Here is a 20,545-nt window from a genome sequence, read left to right as displayed (position 1 = left end):
GATAAGTTCTATACCTGATCTTCAAGGGTCACACATTATTTGACAAGAAAACGCATGATAAAATGTGTGATTTGGGTAGGTTAATGAAAGATGGAAACATACGCTAATGTGGTTGTAGATTCCATGTGTCCAGCCATTCATATCAACAAGTCTGTATAACGATGCCAGCTTACATCGCAGGACCTTCTCCCCTTTAGTGTAGTTCATTGAATCCACCCCTCGGATATCATTTACTGGAATGACTGGTGAGGCTGCAACACAACACAAGCAATTAATAGAAGAATGACGAAATTTTAATGAGTACTCCTCTTTTACTAATATCTGGGACATTAGATATGAGCTGCCCACAGGATAACTATTATAAATCCACGTTTAAGTAAGGGAGTGAGTGAGTTTTTAGTTTTAAGTTGCTTTTAGAAGTATTTCAGCAATATCACAGAAGGGAACACCAGAAATGGGCTTACGTAGTGCCCATGCGGGGAATCAAACCCCAAGCCTTTGGTGTGATGAGTAAACTCTTTAACTACTAGGTTAACGCAGCACCTGTTTAAGTATGGAGTAAAATTACAATCACTAGCAGTAAGATTGATTTGTTGAACAGGTACAAGGTGAGAGAGTGCATTGGGTCTTATGCCATGTTTTGCAGTATTCCATCAATATCACTTCTGGGGACACCAGAAATGGGCTTTACACAATGTGCTATGTAGAGAATTGAACCCTGGCCTTCGGCACACACTTTTTAAACACAAGGCTTCCCCTACCACCCATTTTAGCAAGGGATCCCCTTGGGATCAGGACTGGGGTTCAGGACTTTCATCTTTTGATTCTTGTCAATACTTGGTTGTGTTACCTACCCCCTTTGGCCATAGATCCTAGGTTGGATCTTGAGTGTGGGAGGAGAAGGTCGGAGATCTGTTGCAGGGCAATGAGCGACGCAGGATGCGACCCTGAGGCAAGCTGCTCCTCCACAATCTGCTCCAGCTCCTCCCGAAACGCCTGGCTGTTGAGGATGACGGAGACGCGGCTGCGGTTCTCCATTTGCTTCACATCCTCCTTCACCTCTGCCGGCCGCCGCATCTGTCGCTGATACTCCGGGTCGTCCGGGTCTGCAAAAACAAGTATATGTGTAAGACTACTGTGTTGCCAGCACAGGCTGACCACTGATTCATCCAGTCACTCTTTAAAACCAGATTAAATTGAAGTCTCCCTAATTCCCACCCTGAATCCCCTCAAAGAATAGCAAAAAATGACAAATACTTGCAGATCACAATAATATATTCAATTTTCTACAATAATCAATTAAAATGTCTTGCAAATAAAATTTATCACATGTAGAAACTACGAATATTCTTACAAAATTACAAACCCTCCTCATTTAGAAGAGTCATCTGAGTATATGCCTAATAACTTTACTATAATGCTGGAGTCACTAAAAGTGTTGGCGGACTTGTTCCTGTGATGAAGGTGCAATGTCAATGGAAACAACCACATGTAACATCTAGACCAAGTACTGACATAACACTAGACACGCATCTTATCTGCACTCCTTTGGATCTTTTGTCAAATTAAGATGTTATCACATAGGAAATGACTAGTCAGACCTCAGTAATGGCTGTGTTGACTTGCTCAATGCCTGGCAGAAGCAGTACATGTTAAGCAAACACACCACCGGTAACGGTCATACAACATACAGGGTTGGCGCACACATGAATCCTGACACAGCATGTAGAACCAATAGATGCCAGTTGGCTTATCATAGTGTGAAAGTGCATCCTTTTACAAAATTCAAGCATTCCTTTAATCAGGATTTATGATAACAGCTGTGACAAGTATGGGTCACTTAAGATTCCAAATACAATATACCATCACAATACACTTAGAAAATGTGATATTAGTGTTGGATTGACCCAAAGTGTAAATGACCCAATCATGACATTCTGCAAGGTCATGATAACCTTGCTAAATAAATCTAAATACTGCAGCAGACAAACTAATGAATGACAAGTTATTTGCAACATGGAATCAATGACAGGTGAATGGGCTGAGATAGGTGCTTCAATAGCGATCCCTTTTACTTTAAGGTCTGACTGTTGAATTGAGGACAGTTTCACATTGCATCTCTGATACACCTTATCTCACAGCCATGTTGTTGTTTATCCTTGCTGGAAACAAACTTCTACATCAAGATCAGACCCAAACACTCACTCAAAACCATGCTGTTTTGAAGATATTATTCAGCGTAGCTTACCTGTTTCTTCATACTCATGTAAATGAAATATAAATATAGCAGTGTTTACAGCAACACACTTACAGCTATACACACAAAATCCTATCAGGGCCACTTAATACTGAAGTTGGCTGTGTATAAGTGATTTTATGTCTGAAGAACCACAACCCTGACTACAAACATGTGACAGCAACCATAACAGAAGTAATAACCTAATGACATAACAAATTCACACAATACCATGGTCTGTTCCCTTGTATAATTACTGCCTATAACTATGAAACACTTATGCTTCATCTAGACACATAATACAAGCCATAAAATGTTAATCAGTCCACTGAGTGACATCCACATGCACAATTAATGTGCATTTAATTCGCAAGTCAAAATCTCATGTGTATAGATAGATACCTACTGGCTTTAATCTGGAGCCTAAATTCTCTTGTGTTAATTTTTATTTCTGTTATATAGATGCTACAGAGTGAGTGAATGTAGTGTTATGTCACAGCCAGACTACTCTAAGGATCATAGCAGGGTATGAAACTCCCACAAATTTCAGCCAGACCACAGCCCTGGTTCGATGTAAAACTTGCCAACCCTGACTAAAACATACCTGCCACAAAATATCTTCATATACATGTCTAAATCTTAAACTGATCAGCAGATGAATTTGAGAATCTTGCAGTCTGTGTTGAAAATAACCTGTCCCAGGCAGTCAGGCAGCAAAGTATTTCAAATACTGATCATAGTAACCAACTACCTATCTACACATGATACCACAGGTTGAAAGCATGAGCAAGCACCACAACAATCAAGGTACGGTGATGTCACAATCTCACAATGCAAAATCGATCAACACTTACAACTTGGGTGTGTTCATTCCCTTAAAATCTACGCTGGATCTTTAGAGTATGTATGTTGTTTAATGCAAAAGTCAGCAAAATCCCAGATATATGACTGTGGCCTATAAACAATCAAATCTGGATTAGACAATCCGTGATTGATACTCAGGGATTGCAAAAAGCGGGGGCCATGGGCCACTTTTCACATTAGAATAAAAATTGGCCCATAAAAATTTTGAAGTGTACTATTGATACAAGGGCAGTGGCCCATTCTAAATTCAGAAATTGTTAATAATCCCAACACAACCCACTGTCAAAGTTCTCTATCCAAATCCCTGGATACTGGGAGTAAGTGTGTTTAATTTTACGCTGCTTTTGGCAATATTCCAGCAATGTCATTGCAGGAGACACCAGAAATTGGCTAGACACACATTGTCAAAAGTTTGGAATTGAACTCAGGCCTTCGGCGTGACGAGCGAACACCACCAGGCTACCCCACCATCAATATGAAAGAGCTGACTATGATACTGATTTGAACAAGTACGATCACTGACAATGTTGATTCTTGTCATTAGACAGCAAAGCACCAATTAATCATATTAATCAGTATAATCATATTTATGCACACAAGTTAATAATTATGCTCACAAGTTAATCACATTCCATCAACACAGAACTGAGGCATTAGCCCCTTTCACAGACAGTAGCTTTTTGTTGTCATGGTTACACTCAACATAAGCATAAGCACCATGTCTGCCAGGTAACAACATAAATAGATTCTTGTCTTTGTAATTATCCTCCTATTGATTTTCTTGTTCAGGGTCTGTACTGATGTCACTGCAAGTAAGGTTAGAGACTAATTTGGAAAATATCAAACTGCTTTTTTCCATAAACATTAACCTTGGCGATGCATCAGACCTTCAGTTTAACAGGACCACTTGACCCACTACCAAGATGCAACTATAGGGTGGTAAAGAACTCACAGATCCATTTAACAAAGTAACAGAGGAGGTCTTTAATTTTATGGGGTTTTATGACATGGGCCCCTAGAACTCTGAAAGATACTGTTAGAAACAAATTCAGCAGTTAATACTAGAAGCAACTATCTACAACTGCACAACATGGAGCGATTGATTTGGTTGGGTGATCTGGTTTGCAAATAAAATAGAAGAAAGGGTATAACAGCAACATGCGTCAAACACTGTCCCATGGTAGAGAACTGAACCCAGACTAATCGCATCCCAAGCAAATGAAATCTACTATTCATAATCTACTATTCACTCAAGGTAACAAAGTCATTGATATTTCTAATAATTTAAACAGAGTGGTTTGCTGGCTGGTAATCACACATTCTTTCACTAATTCCTGTCATCAAGGCTCATATTACTATAAACCTCACAAGAGCAACGTAATTCATTATCTCTATGTCAAGTAGATTTACAGATTCCACTTAGCCATACACCAAGGAAGTGACTTTGCCCTTCATCTCTTCACGAAATCACCTCAATCAAGCATAATAAAATTAAGAAATAGATTCCATGCCCAGTTTAGTAGGAAGACTGCCAAATTTCAATCAAGAAGTATTAATTTCACAGCAAGTTAGTTCAAGCCAGAGGCTATGCCAGAGATAATGGTTGTTGTAAGTCCTGAAGTAGGAACTCTACAGTGATTGACACCCCGTCACAATAATTACATCCCCTTTTGCCCTGCTGCTTTGACTCCAGGGAAACTAGGAGCTGCTTCTGAAGCTCTCTCGACACTTCCTACTTCACCTTACCCAAGAAATATATGGAGTTCTGCCAAGTGGGACTGGGTTTGTTGCCCATGCGAAAATGCTGATACACATCAGAAGAAAAATGAAACTAGCCTTTAAAGAAACATTCTTACATTCCCACTTAATCTTTAAAACATTGTACCTTTTGAAGCAAACCTGTAATCATTAATCTAGGGCTGCGTTCAGGCTCACACTTGTTAGTTATCGTTTCAGATTCCAAAACCCCACTTTTTAGAACAGTAATCAAAGTAGTTTCTTGATTGTGTGCAATCTGCCTGACTTAAACCTGCCCAAATCCTACCTCCATAAGTGCAACTCATATAAATTATCCCTTGTAAGCCAGAACCGTGTTAAATGAGTTAAGCCACCTACATAAAGTGCCCTCTGAAGCACAGAAGGACTATCAAATTGCAGAGTAACTTTTATCAAGATTATTTTAGCTTCATCAACATTATGCAATTGTTCACAGTACTAATACCTTATAGTAGTGTATGCCCTACAGCATTTTCTACAAAAACATGTTATTCCAATGTATGTTCAAAAATGGAGAAATTTCTCAAAACTGTGTTTATTGTCAAGAAATCTGTGAAGGTATTGGGAAATGTGATCTGGAGTTATCTGTTATCATATTGTGTCATTATATCATATTTATAATGCTTCCACAACACATCCCTGCAAAGCTTTACACACCAATCACCAAAATTCATTTTAGAAGAACTGCAGCTGTAACCACAGTTTGAAAAAAAACAACGATTTGTCAGAAAGTCAGAACATTCCATCAGCAATGGACATGGTCACAATGACCCCAAACTTCTCTGCTGCTAGCAAATACTGACCTATTGTGTCTATGTACTTCCCCGTGGGGCTGGTTGGCCCGTTAACCTGGGCACTTCCGTCGCTCATCCCGTGTTACTGGCCAGCCACGCCCTGCAAACAAAACAAACGTTTTGTTAAATTAATTTAAGTGACAAATACTTTTTTAACTCCTGTAGTACAGTGAAATCATGTAAAATGCTACCCAGTGCTTCCCTAAAATCACTACACGCAGGGTAGGGGAATGCTTGCACTGATTATTGAATTTCTTTAAGTACTAGCTGACTATGAAATCAAAACTTACATATATCAATCAACTTCACAAATTGTCTAAGCAAAAAGTCATCAAACCAAAGGATCTCAACAGGTACTTGTTACCTTGGCATTTATCATTAATGGTATAAAACTTGGACTGATCAGATCATATCCAGTTTACAGAATGGAACATCCATGTGCTGCATACAATATCAGTGGGCTAGCACGAAAAACTGACATTAGTTACCTTATGAATTTTCAAACACACAAACAGGCACTCATGTCAATACACAACCTTGAACACAAGCCCAAACACTATTCTTAAACACCTAACCTTCGGTGATGAAACTCTTAACAGTCAGTGAGTCATGATTTCTCGCACTACTGCCCTATGGCAACCACTTGAGCCTAAAACACACCAGCGCTGACACAAGCAGACACAGTGGACGATGAAGCATGAGAGACGATCAATGTTCCAAGATCAGGAAACCTGACATAACTCACCGGGAAGGACTGTGACTATCTGTTAAGTCATTAATGTCATGAGTGAGTCACTGCTTTAAGTACCCCCATGGACTAATTGTGCTAACTGAACCAGCTTACATCATGTTACTTGCTCAACATGGTGTCTTAGACAAACTGTATTGATGTAACAGTGACACACCATGTGATAGGACAACCTGACCTTGGAGTGCCCCAGACAGTAGCCAATTCTGTTTCAAGACACAAATAATTCTCCATCCTGGCCTGGTGTTAATATGTAAAGCAACCAGCTAACGCAGAAGATGCTTATTTAGTTTGCTATTTGGTATTCGCTATTTGGTGTGCTTGTGTAAAATGGTTTCTTTCATTGGGAAAAATTTACTGTAAGTAAACACATTTCTTTTTCAGACATAAATAATCAGTTACTTCCTTGTACTACAATCATGTTCCACAACAAGCCTAATAGAGTAATGTGATATTCTCTATTGTCCATGCTCAAATGCAGACAAGTATCATGGTTCTTCAATACAAGAGCCTCTGTAATCAAATAAACAATGCTGAATGCTGACAAATTGCAAAGTTTGAAACTAGAGCATGGAATCCCCGGAATGTTGTCTGTGTATCTACGGCTGTCACTGACATATGCTCCAGCCCTGCCTACATCCCACACTTCACACAAGCTTTCCCATCTTCCTCCTGTGGGCTATCTCACAACCATCATCTGTTGAACGAAGAACCAGATCTAGTTCCCCATGTGAACCTTCAATTATTCCCTGTAGGTATACAGCCTGATCTTGTCTCCTCTCTCACTCAACTATTCCTTCCCCTCTCCAAACCGAACCCTTCAATTCAAAAAGCTTTCCCACTATCCATGGCCTTACCTTCTACTGTGTGAACAACTGAATTAACATGTTTAAAGCAAATTTATATAATCATAACAGTTCTTTAATTTGTCTCAAGTCCACAATTCTGAACCAATATCGTTTCAGTCAATATGTGAAAAGAAAACATGCTACTTTTCTAAGCACTCCCCTCAATAATGGTGACATAAAAGCAAACATTATTCACCTGAGAGAAACCTTTAAGATGGGTCAGATCGCTCCCAAAGAGTAGTTATGGTTTTCCATCCAATTATCTTCAATAACCCATCTCCCTCGAGAACTGAAGTAGATGGGTCCGCCCTTATAATCTTCCTCTCATCCAATACCACATTCAATAGCCACAGTATGAAGAGAAGACAGGTAGGACCTCACAAACATCACTCTTAGAGTTCAAATTCACGTTGCAGATTATGCTGACAGTAACATATGTACATGACAAAATCCCACAAAGCATCTGACAGCTGACCGTGACACAAGATTATTTGCAACACCATAATCCTTCAAAGCACTGCATATTCAAGATTACTTCAAAGTGTCGCTGTGCTTTTCTTCACCGGACACAGCTCAGCAATGACACTGACAATACTTAACCTACCCAGTTGTTGACACAGCCTTGGGTTGTTACCACACACAGCTAATTCACAAGTACTGTCCACTTGTCACAATAACGTGTGTCCAGCTTCCTACTAAACAATGGGTCAAGCAATACAACGCCTTCAGTCAACTAACAGGTCAGGGATTTTACTCACTGGCTGCATGATGTCTGACAATCTCATATTTTAATCACTTGTTATTTGATAGCTTAGGGAACATAATCTTACATATAATATTTCAATCACAATCACAGCAGAAGGTATGTCATTTCCTACCCTATTCATCACTGAACTGCAGCAAACTTTACCTCTGAGGCATTTGCCATCTTCACTCCATGCTACAACATATTCATAGCTAAGAAGTTAATTGCACATGTGTGAAAAAAACTACCTAATGACTCATTTCTGGGAAAATGTGTTATGACTACCTTGCACTTATCCCATGTCCCTGTACATTGTACATCGGTGTAACAGCATTCATGTAAACTTAATGTCTTTTAACTTGATGCACATTATCAAAATATGAAAAAAGAACAAATTATATTAACAGTCAAAATAATTCTATGAGAAATGATTAACTGATCAAACAAAGGATTCTTCTAAATGTTCATGTAATGCATAAATACCACAGTATCCAGTCAGGTAAATTCAGCACTTGCTATAGTTCATCTGATATATGGCAGGTGCTTTCAATAGAATCATTGTCATTCACACTGACGCTGGGTGTAGAAGGTGAAACCAACACTAGAGTCTTTTCATGCTAGGCTGGACTTGACGCCAATAGACACTCTACTCCTCCACACACAGGTGTCCCCAAGCCAGCCTATTTACACTGTAAAGGATTCTATTGGCAGATTCAAATCTGGAGGCAATCAAACATGTCATATTGACTTTATTACACTAGTCGCTGTCAATAGTTTGGGGCCATGCTGCACTTTCTATTCTGATCAGCTTATGACCAACATTTTCCTCATGAAATTTACTGTACAGACATTCAAGTTCTCTTTGCCCTTCAGTGACCTAGATTTGCTGAAGGCTTCACATAAAAGCCAACAGACACACTAAGGATTACTTATTTGTGAAACAATCTCCTCCTTTAATTCACACAATTCTGTAGACCAAGGTGACCTAATGTGCGGATCTACAACCACTGTTGGATACAAAGCATGACAGTTAGGGGGTCCCTGTCATTAAAAACTAAGCTCATAAGAAAAGACATTTCCCTAGACAGGACAAGCTATATTGGACATATAAATATCCAAGCCACATGCTGATAAACAAACTATTATGAGGTCAGTAAACTAAACATGTGAACATACTTCTATATTGACTTCACAGGAGCCAAGAACTAGCATATCAACACCTATAATATTTATACAATGACTGGTTAAAATGATAAATACAAGTATGTCATTCAGTAATCACATGTGGCATAATGCAATGGGTAGTAATACAGTTGCAATGTAATTAGAGCAATACTACCTAATGAGATGATTACACAAGCACAGGTCACTCACATTTCTTCTCCACAAGGTTTCAATTAGACAGATCATACATTAATTTGCCTGGCACACCATGTCAACTGATTTGCTCTTCTGTATCATCATTACGTGATTAACAACACAAATGACATTCTAACATATTTGATCTCTACATGTCAATACAAGATATGATCAGTGATAAGCCAAACAATTATGCATGACTACCATAAACAGGACATCTGTTATGAATCAAAATGTATGAGTAGATGCTTGTTAAGTTATGTCAACCAAACAAGTGGGATTTATATACATGACATTACGCAAATGTAACACATTTGTAAGTTCACAAATACCATGCCACAATCATAATATTAACATTAACATAATATAGTACTGAATACCCTTAATACTGATAGCTTTCATGAAGCTAGAAGTAAGTTACAAGCACTGATTAGTTTGGACCAGATAATCCAGGGACCAAAAGTATGAACAAAGGCCAAGACCATTAATCAAGTTTCCAATATGGGCCAATCCATTTGGAAGTCTCTTATGACAACATACAGGTTGGTACTGACCAAATCTAGCCAGAAATCTCCACTGTTGATTAAGTATTTGTACCAGATATGTAACATGGTTACATACAACTATGAAAACATATGACTCTCTTTCCAGTAAGTAAATTTTAACGAAACGTTCAAATGTAGTCCCTGTGAATATTAAGAAGGGATTTAGATCGACTCTACTAAGACAATACCTACAGGAAAAATCAGCAAGATGCAAGATTCGAATCTCTTGATTTACACAGATTAGCAGAAGCGTACTATCCGATGAACCACTTCAAAATTAACATTGAGGTGTTCGCTAAGATAAATATGGTGTTACCGGTCCCTCAGGGACCAGTGAACAACTTATGATAATTCAGTGCTGATATCGGAACTGCCAACTTCCAAGAAACAATCCAATAACTCTTAAATAAATTATGTAAATACGACAACTTGATAACAAGTTTTTGAAAACCAGTGGCTCAGGACCATGTATTATGTAAACACAAAGAGCTTGATACCATACCTATCAGACAAAAAGCTGTTCTGACACAGTACTTTGCACTGCCTTGCATACAGATGGGTTCTTGACGCAAGTGCAATGATGGCTGTCTGATCATATACATATTTAAACTAACTGAACTTGAGAGCATTCTCTATAATAAAGAACTCATCACAGCATTAGTTTCCGAATGCTGCCATAAATAGTGAAGAATGCTTGGAACAAACAACAAAGGAATACCATGAAGGTGAGTATCATTACTGAGCAAAGTTGATTCAAGAAATCAAGCCTATTTCTCACGTCCAACAAGACAAGAAGTATTTGCCTTTCAACCTATGACAACAGAACTAAAATTAAAAATTGTCATCTTTTCATCACAAAACACATGCACACTATCCATTCATTCACTACAAAAAGAGTTTAACAAGTTCAGTGAAAGCACATGGGTTTGGTGGATTGAAAACCTCATAAAAGCTAGGGACTTTGAATTTCAAAGCTCTCTTAGCGCTAACATAGTTGTAAGTGCCATACATTAACATTAAAGTACGACTTAGCACTAAGACAGCTTCGAAAATCTAGGTCTAGGATTTAAACCCCCCCAAATCATAGGTATATGTCAAACAGGCTACTGCCTAAACAAGTTCCAAAGTGTACAGACACAAATACTACAAACCACAACACAAAAAGGGTAGAAAATTTCAATTCCTCACAGTACTTCACAGGTTCCTCATGTTCTGCCTAATCTTTATGTTTAACAAACAAGTCATTGACCGAGTAATGATGCAAAAAACTGGAGCAAGAAAATGTGGTGGCGTTCTACCTCCAAATCAACCTGGAAACCAAAATAACCTTCCTAGACAGTTGCTCTTCTTGGAATGCATCAGTGTCTTGGTGTCTCTCACTGGAAGCAATCTTATGCACAATTTCCATCTAGAGCAAGCATGAACACCACACTGGGGGAGAAATGACCCACATAATGAGTCCATATGATGAGCACTAGAACTACTACTGCAGCACCTGGTATTGGGGAAGAGTAAATACACATGGCTGTTGGAGATACAGGGCACATGGTCCGGGATCTCAGTGTCCTCTTACTGGCAGCAATAGCTGAACTGTGAGATCAGTGAGGAGGGGACTCTGTTGTGTTTACAGAGCTTTCAGTATTAGCATGTAAACTTGATGTGGAACAAAATCTGATGTCATGAGTTGTAATACACAAACTACAAAAGGTAGGATGCTCAAATGGAAAGGATCGTGATAAAGGCAATTTGGAATTCAGCACATTCTTGCACATCCTATACAGGGGACATAATTCCCAACAAGAATGTTTGGCCTCAGATTACCAATGTTACTGATTGGAGAAGGCTTAAGAGTGGTAACAGTTCCTTGTACCTACGGTAACAAGAAATGAATCTTAATAGTGAAGGGTGAAGGAACATGAATATGAACTGCAAGGTTGAATTTACAATATTATAGAATTTAATATCTATAAAATCTCACAACCCCACCCACAACAGAAAAGTTGAAAACTTTATCATAAATAGAAACATTTGTTTAGAAATCAACAACTTCTAAAGATCAGTTTCTCCTGCTCTGTCATCCAAGCAATGTAACAACCTACCAGATGATACTGTTGTGGGGCATCTACACATACCTTGAGAACACTGTTTACATTGAGAATGTCATTCTTTACAAAGCCCTGTCTGCTATCTGAATATACAATAGGCACACTGTTGTAAAGCCTCTTCAATTACAACCTGCTCACTGTTAATACTGTTAGGCCCTTGAGCATACATTGGACACATTATCAGTCAAACTCTAAGCATATTTATTACTTCAGACTGTTCTATCACTGTAGCACATTTTCAATACCGATTTCAAAACTGTAACCTTTGATAGTATTACTGAGTAAGAAGGGTACTGAAGTGAGTGAGTGAGGGACTGAGGTGAGGTGAGGTGAGGTGAGGTGAGGTGAGGTGAGGTGAGGTGAGGTGAGGTGAGAGCCTTACATCTACGTTAGGGAAACCAGTCCTTAATTCATTTACCGCATATACTTGATAAATGGGCCAACATATATAGTCCTAGGCCAAATGCTAGAAAAGTCCCTATCTTTCAGGATCTCTCAGCAGCAGTAAATGGGTTATTCAGTAATTAGTATGACACCTCCCACCCTCCTAAAATTCTTGTTGATGTGGAACTAACTACTGGAGGTATCAGTTTACGAAAAACTAACTGGGTTCAGTCCACTGTTGAAACAGTGTCCACTTGTTCATAAACAAACTGCTTGAGAACTGATCACATTGTCTAATGTGTGGTGACAAGCACTGTTCAACATGGTCAAGATATGCAGTATGGGTGATAAGGCTGGGTGGATCATATTACCTGATTTTCATGATATCTCTACATTTGGCCTAGAAGTATATATGAGAGAATCATGGAAATATAAACCAAAATGCCCAAGAATTATGATGTGACTTCAGTGGTGTAAATTTGACTTACTATCAACTTGCCAAAAACTTTGAAATGGTGATAACATTCATGTCCACTTCCATTACATTGGAGGTTTGTACTAACCTTCAAGACAGTATCAGTATCCAAGACATCTCAACAATACTGGGAAGTGAATTAGAAATCATCTACAGTTAGTCTGACATTGACATGCAGTATGGCTCCATTGTTAAAAGCTTCTTTTGTAAGTTTACAAGCAGCAGATAAATGTAACTAGCTGCACGTTTTTGACCAGGACTTGAATCAGCAGACTAAATTTCAACCCTGAATAGTAAAGCTCAGTTGAAGTGAAACATCAACAAAACCAATAATAACTTTTGAGGAATCTCACTTACACTACACAAAAAACATTGGGGTTTTGGAAAGCAGAGCCGGATTTAGCACAGCAGGATATTTATAGCATAGAACATACATTCATGCATATCATATTTACTTGGTACTTCACTCCACGTAATCAGCTGTCAGTTAAACAGGGGAAACAGTAAGTCATTGTCTTGCTGGCCATGATATTGAAATCATTATCAGTTCATGTTTAACTACTCCCTCACAACACAGTAAGTGCTGGTGACTGCTGCCTGACAAAAGTGATCTAAGTATTAAAGGTATGATTCCAGTCACATGGACAGCAGTCATTAACAATTTAACTGTTACAAAAGGTGACGTGACAGACATTTAAGCTATGTCAAATGTTGTTTCACCTGTCAAGAATCAGCTAAGACTCCTTGTCATAATTGTAAACTTCAGACACCGATGTACTGCCTGACTCCAGATTTCATATTGCATCACAAACAGAAGAACACTTACTATTTCTGAGCGCTGACGTGACATAATGCAGCCCTATTTAAGCTCACAGTAAAGAATTTCCCTTGGCTAACAAATTACCTGTAAAATGACTAATGTAGATTTGAAGCCTGTTCCTGTTTACACTGGTATTGCATTCCCTCAGCAAGTGTGTATTTTGGTCCTATAACAAAGGTTTGTTTCTATTACTGGGTCTGTTTCTTTAAAACTGATGAAGATGACACTTAATCCATCAGGTGCACCTGGTGTAAGAACACAGGTCAACAACAAATATGCTCTAGACAAGGTGTTAGTGTATTTGAGACATGACCCTAATCAATCCCTGGTGAACACAATCGTAATTCTAAAAGCATAGTTTCATTACCTTCCTACCCACAAGAGTTCATCAGGGAACAACAATGACAGTAATTGTTTCATGTCATATCTGACAACTACAAATGAACTTCCTATAGGACATTCCTGGAAATTAACCATGAAAGTCTTAGCAATAATGCTAAAGAAAGCACAAGGATGCTAAAGTGACTTCAATCATTTTAAAACCAACAGCTTATCAATATGAAAAAGAAAAGTTTTCTCATTAGTTTAGTGTATGGATTCATGAGGATTCTTATTGCTTGACATGAATTTCAACGGTTATCACTGAACTCTTACTAATCATGAATAAATTTTGGCATGCTTGGCAGGTGCACTCAGTATAACACCGACTATATAAAAGGTCAGTCCTCTACCTACACTGCAAACGAGCTTTCCCATGAGGACTCCAGAAGGTCTCCAACACCCAAGATTCTCATCAACATCAACTAATGAGAACAGGGTGGTAAACAAATTATACAAGCTGATTGTGTGTCCTCATGCAATAAGCACACACTTGTGTATGTGCTATTTCAGCCAAATAGTAAACATATTTGTTATTCTTATGTAATTCCTATTACAAGACATTCATTCATATATGTATATGTTATTATACGTGCACATCAAATGTATTATGATGTTTGTACTCTGTCCGAAGAAGGGGCTGTGCTGAAGGCTGAGTCCATGGATGTACAATAATTCTATCCTTTGAAGGGGTAAGTCGAGTAGTTAAGCGGAGGGTGAAAGGACGCTAGTCTGTTATTTATCATTTATTAGAAATTATCATTTACATTACTAATTCTTACCTGGACGCCTGAGCAAGTCTAAAGAGACTAGTGCAACAATCTATTTCTTCTCAGACACTGAGACACTATGTGGTAACCCGTTTTGGGAGTTGATTAATGCCACAGGCCTGGGTGATATAGCCGACAATGAGTTCAACACGGGTGACTGCAGCATACAACAGGTTCAGACAATCAATGGCTCTTCAAGTGTTCTGACACACATTTTCATAAAGACTGTCAAGTGGTGACAAACCCCTGATGCAATCATCTAGACATTTTGCCCTCCTGATGTCACTGATTGCCCTGTGTCCCTGATCTGTGCTGCCACAGATGTATTCCCACCTTATTAATTCACACCAGTGATTCACACCATCTTAACATCTGCATTATTTCTTCACTACAGATTACCCAATATCAGAACTTGTTATTGCTCTCAACTCTGCTTAGAACGTAAGCTTATGGCCAATGCCATGACACACATGTATTTTGTGGAGTATCTGCTATCACTACTACCAGAAAAAGTTCCACTTCCGTGAAGATAATGAATGCTGTGTATTCAGCTAGACCTGTTCCTATCTGTTGCCAATTCATTGCCTGCTTGTGCTGGCAGATCAACATCAGCCAGACAGTTCACCCAAGCTGCAGCATGCCAAGTGCAGAAACATGCTTTCGAAACCAAACTTCTGATTAAAATCCCACCTCACTGGAAGGAACACTGTGGAACACTTTTAACTCTCTATGGTCTTGTATTTATTACTAGCTGATTCACAAAATCTTTTTCCTAAAATTCACTGTAGGTGGGCAAAGAAAAAAACAATAGTTTTCAAATACCTGTACATCTGCTAGATGGCTAAATGATAAAATAAGAATTAACAAGGCAAGACAAAACAATATCCGTAATAGATTGGTATTTGAGCAGTTTGAATTAAAGATTTTACATGAATAATAATATATGTATTACATGATTCTGTATCATACTGGGCTGCCACGAATCTACTATGAAGCAAATATGATATGCAACATAATCATTAATGAATACAACAGCAAGTGAGCAGTTGATGTACTATTTATAAAAAAATATTTGCAAAATACTTGTTTGGAACACACTGACAGTTAACATGACTATCCATTTCAGCCAAATTTACCACTACAAGTTATCTCATGCCTACGTAACTGGTATTGTAAAACCAGTTCCACATTTTGACAAAATAGGCACAAGAAAGAAACGTCTCCTGGTATTGTTTGTGACATCAGAGTACCAAGACAGGACACTTTTCATTTTCCGTAACTCATGCAAATTCATGAATGTTTGGGTTGGGTGATCATGAACAACTAATCAAATTCATGAAGGGATAAAGTTCGATTTACCAAATACATGAGTAAATCCCAACAGCTCAAACATCCCATTATATCTCCAACCTTTTATGAGAGATTTCAATGTGTGAAGCCTGTACCTGGTGCACTCATGATGTCGATCAATATATTACAAAAATATAACACTAAATTCACTCACTCATTATGCTGTGCCATCAAAAACTAACTAAATACAATGCAATAAATATAAATAAATACAATATATAAATATCATAATCATTCTTTTCAGTGCTTGAAAGACAGATTTCTGTATCCTCAATTCAGTCGTGGCTGACATTTGACCATTTGCTTAAGGCTCGAAAGATTACTATTGAAGAGAATGGGTGTATGGCATTCACTAAAAGGAGATATAACATTTTCATTACACCCGATAATCAAGAATGACTAGTCAACTGTCCCTTTTACCAATAACATGTACTGATCTATTACCATGATTAGATTTCAAGAAGAAAGTACTCCAACCTAACTGTCTAGGAACAAGCAAAACCTTCAATCTTCAACCTATAAAGTTAAAAGCAACATCAATATTCTTTTCTTAACCCCAGTGACTAGTGTTTCCATATAGATTCTATATACAACTGTTTAAAGTAAAGACCCTGTTGGAAGACTGCCAATAATCATCTTACAACATGGTGAGAAGGGAATGTATTGGTACATCAACCAGAGAAGAGGCTTACAGACCTTCTCCACTGACTACCATCACATACAACCAACCTTCACAGTACAGTGTGGAATCAGTGGTCCACACCAAATAATGTCAAACTGTAACATCAGCTGTGTATGTCTTCATTCAACATATTTTTCATAATTACATTAATAGAATGTAGTTTTCAAAGCATGCCATTGGGCACCAGGTAATTTATGTGTGCCTCAAAGCACCACAACTACTACATCATTTTAATTTAATGTTTAACAAATTGGTAAATATCCAAACATGTAAACCTGGAAGATAACACAATGACTCCAAGAATAGTTCAGCTTCATTTGTCCTGGACCCACAAACTGACCCATAAACTAACCCACAAACTGTTATCATGTAAAACGGGATTTCCTGTTAAGCACTATGGTGTTCAAAAATGGCCACGCCCATATTAAGCTGTGAGATTTAGGGTGCAACCAATAAACAGTTTGGCGAGATGCAAATTCAGTTTTGAATCATCTCAGTTTTATTACTTTTTCCATGAAATCAATCATGATGTGTATCATTTTCAAAATTATGTGCCAGCAGGGCACACTAAAAATATTTTACATGTGCCATTGCAATATTTACCATGCCATGGCATGCAAATAAAGCACTATATTAATGCCTCTATTAACTTGTCATGATGCAGATCCTACCAAATTACACACCTCAATACATTCTCCGAGGTATCACTAGTGTTTTTTCATCAACTTTCACCCACAACCAACAACTACATGCATTAGACCATTTGTATTAATTAGCAAGCTTGAAAATGTTATTCCAGTGCCAACATGTTCAGGCATATGAATGGCAATCTAATACTTAAGAATGCTCAGCATTTTGGAATTGAACACTGAAGCTATTTTTGTAACATATTCCATTTACTATGTGAAACCTATAAAAAAATGTCATTTCATCTGCAGGAAGCCAATATCAAATATTGGAATAGATTATTATCCCATCCAATCGCGAGAATGGCATACAAACCATGTACACTTATTTGTAATACAATAATGCTTGCTCGTCTGTTTTCCTTTCAGCAAAGTCAGCAAATTATTTCTGAATATGGTACGAGATGAAAAAGAAACAAAATGTCACATTAACAATAAGTGTGGGATGTAAAACAAATAGGCAATTCAAATATTTGTCATTGCAAACATATTTATTATTAACCTTCACCTAAATGATGAAAAGATTTCTAATTCTGACAGCAACATACAGAGCAGGAAATCTGGTTTGATAATGTTCATATTATTACTCTTACATTGACAACATATGACTGAAAAATGCTGATGCATCAAGTCACTCTTTACTTTTACATTGCAATAAAACAAACTTATTTTTCATACATGCATTAGGCCATTTTCAGATGTACCTATCAAAGAATGTTAACTGAAAGTTTTCAGAGATGCAATTGAAGCTTTCTAAACTGAACTAAAATAGAACATCCAACTTCTAAAAGCATGTGATGCACAAATGAATTCTTTTGTGTGCTTGAAAGGCAGGTTTCTCCAGTAGCTCCAGTAGTTTCTCTTCAATCAAAGTAGACGATACTCAAAACTATAAAAAAAGTGGAAACAAGGTTGTTTCAAGGCACAGAGTGTTCATTTGACATTTTATGGGTTGAAATTAAGTAAGATGTCTTTCAAGTTGCTGAAGCTAATTATTTCAATGAATAGAATCAATGATACTTTCGACTCATTCTACCTCTGTTGCAGGAGTTGTAGACTCAGACTTGACATTTGTGTCTCATCGCAAGTCAAAGTTGTATACATCAGGACACTTAATAGCTCGAAAATGGGAATTAGATTTAATGCTACGACACTTGAATAGTCCCATCATGATTCATTCAAGGGAACAAAGTGCAACTGATTTATTTGATGCAGTTTGTGAGACAAGACTTCCCTCATCTTCCAGAGCAATGGGACTGTTATAAGCAGAAACACAATAGATTACTATGGGCACAAACACATCTTCTCATGTTACCAAATACTTGAAAAATGGAAACAACATGTTACCTGTCAGCACATTGAGGATCATAAACTAAGCACTAATGAAGGTCATATGAAACACATTTTTTATGAAGTTCATTATTTGAGAAATACTTGACTAGAGTCACCACTGTGCCTGAATGATATATGCCACAGAGAATCAATATATCAGAAAAATACGTCTTTGCTCAAGTAACAGTATAAATGTTAGTCTCTCTCTTTCCCTCTCCCTCATGCACACATACGCGAACACATACGCAAACACATGCACACACGCTCACACAGAGAAAAAAGGAAAAAACAACAAAACACAAACTTAGCCTGATAGAGTCTGGACCAACATTTTTCTTATCATGTCACTGAAACTAGAGAAAGGAAGCTTCCTCAAACATAGTCTTGTAGTATGGCTTCCTCAAACATAGTCTTTAGTATGAGGAATACATGAGCAAATGGACTTTCAGAGATGACAGTGAGTGAGTGAGTGAGTGAGTGAGTTTAGTTTTACGTCGCACTTAGCAATATTCCAGCTATATGGCGACGGTCTGTAAATAATCGAGTCTGAACCAGACAATCCAGTGATCAACAACATGAGCATCGATCTGCGCAATGGGGAACCGATGACATGTGTCAACCAAGTCAGCTAGTCTGACCACCCGATCCTGTTAGTCGCCTCTTACGACAAGCCTAGTCACCTTTTATGGCAAGCATGGGTTGCTGAAGGCCTATTCTACCCCGGGACCTTCACGGGTCAGATGACAGTGAGACTGCAGGCATCCAATAATTTGCCTCTGCAGCTCAGTAGACAAATTACAGCTGTAAGTGCATACAAGGAGACAGGACCGGGAAAGCACTTGTGACATCCGACAGTCCCGCTAATTAATGGCTTTTAGAGGCTTCCATGAAGTTTTCCTCATAATTAAACGTTTGCTGTAGACATTTTCAAGGAAGATACCACCGTCTGGAATGTTCAGCATGTTTCAGGTAATTTACATAATGAGTAAAGTGAACATAATGAAAATCCTTGCACATTTTGCAATCAAGCCACCTTGAAGCCAAGGCTCATAAATTTGCCTGCACTTCCCTCCTGCATAACAGATGGACAAGTCGTTCTTTAAAATGGGCCACCTTTCTGGCAACTAAAGAAAATCTTCAGTAACATTTTACAAACACAACAACAAAATAATGAGTGCCTAAGGTACTGACAAGATGGATGATGTCAGAATGTAGGAAATGAGATCAGTACTTGCAGTCTCCAATGTAACTGGTGACCCACAACATCTGACCTAGACTCTTCCAAGCTCCATAACCATCCAGTCTAATAAGCTTCTGAATAGTCCAAACTGCATCATGTTGAACTGAATGCTCAGACTAAGGTCCTCCCCACTTACTACTGGCTACATCCTGACCCTGCTCCCCTGCCTGAGTCTGCCTGCTGTCAGTGATCCCAGCTCTCCTGTGGGTAAGGCTATCAGATAATGGAATGATGGTAATGGGAAGAATGTTCTGTCTTGCTGTTAGGTGAAGGCTATAGTCTGTTCTATATAAAGAACTCAAGAGGAACTATTTTGCAAATTGTGTGTTTTTCTGTTGGCTTTTGTCATGCATAATGATGAGTGCATCATAACATATAGTTCTGACCAACTTCTAATATAAAAAATAC

General features: G+C 38.2%; 1 protein-coding gene across 15 annotated transcripts in view; it reads right to left on the bottom strand.

Moving 5' to 3' along the window:
* Window positions 1-20,545, bottom strand: part of LOC137265902 (protein hu-li tai shao-like) — a 53,827-nt gene that overhangs the window by 20,783 nt on the left and 12,499 nt on the right. For all 15 annotated transcript variants that reach the window (XM_067801370.1, XM_067801366.1, XM_067801365.1 and 12 more), the window contains exons 2-4: window positions 5,680-5,770; window positions 855-1,106; window positions 103-251 (exon numbers count right to left, since the gene is read on the bottom strand). In XM_067801370.1, coding sequence (XP_067657471.1) covers window positions 103-251; window positions 855-1,106; window positions 5,680-5,746 — 468 coding nt within the window. In that variant the 5' untranslated portion in view covers window positions 5,747-5,770. The remainder of the gene's footprint in view (window positions 1-102; window positions 252-854; window positions 1,107-5,679; window positions 5,771-20,545) is intronic.

The sequence above is a fragment of the Haliotis asinina genome, chromosome 15 (assembly GCF_037392515.1).
Source record: "Haliotis asinina isolate JCU_RB_2024 chromosome 15, JCU_Hal_asi_v2, whole genome shotgun sequence".
Lineage (NCBI taxonomy): Eukaryota > Metazoa > Mollusca > Gastropoda > Lepetellida > Haliotidae > Haliotis > Haliotis asinina.
This window is presented reverse-complemented; position numbering and strand designations above follow the sequence as displayed.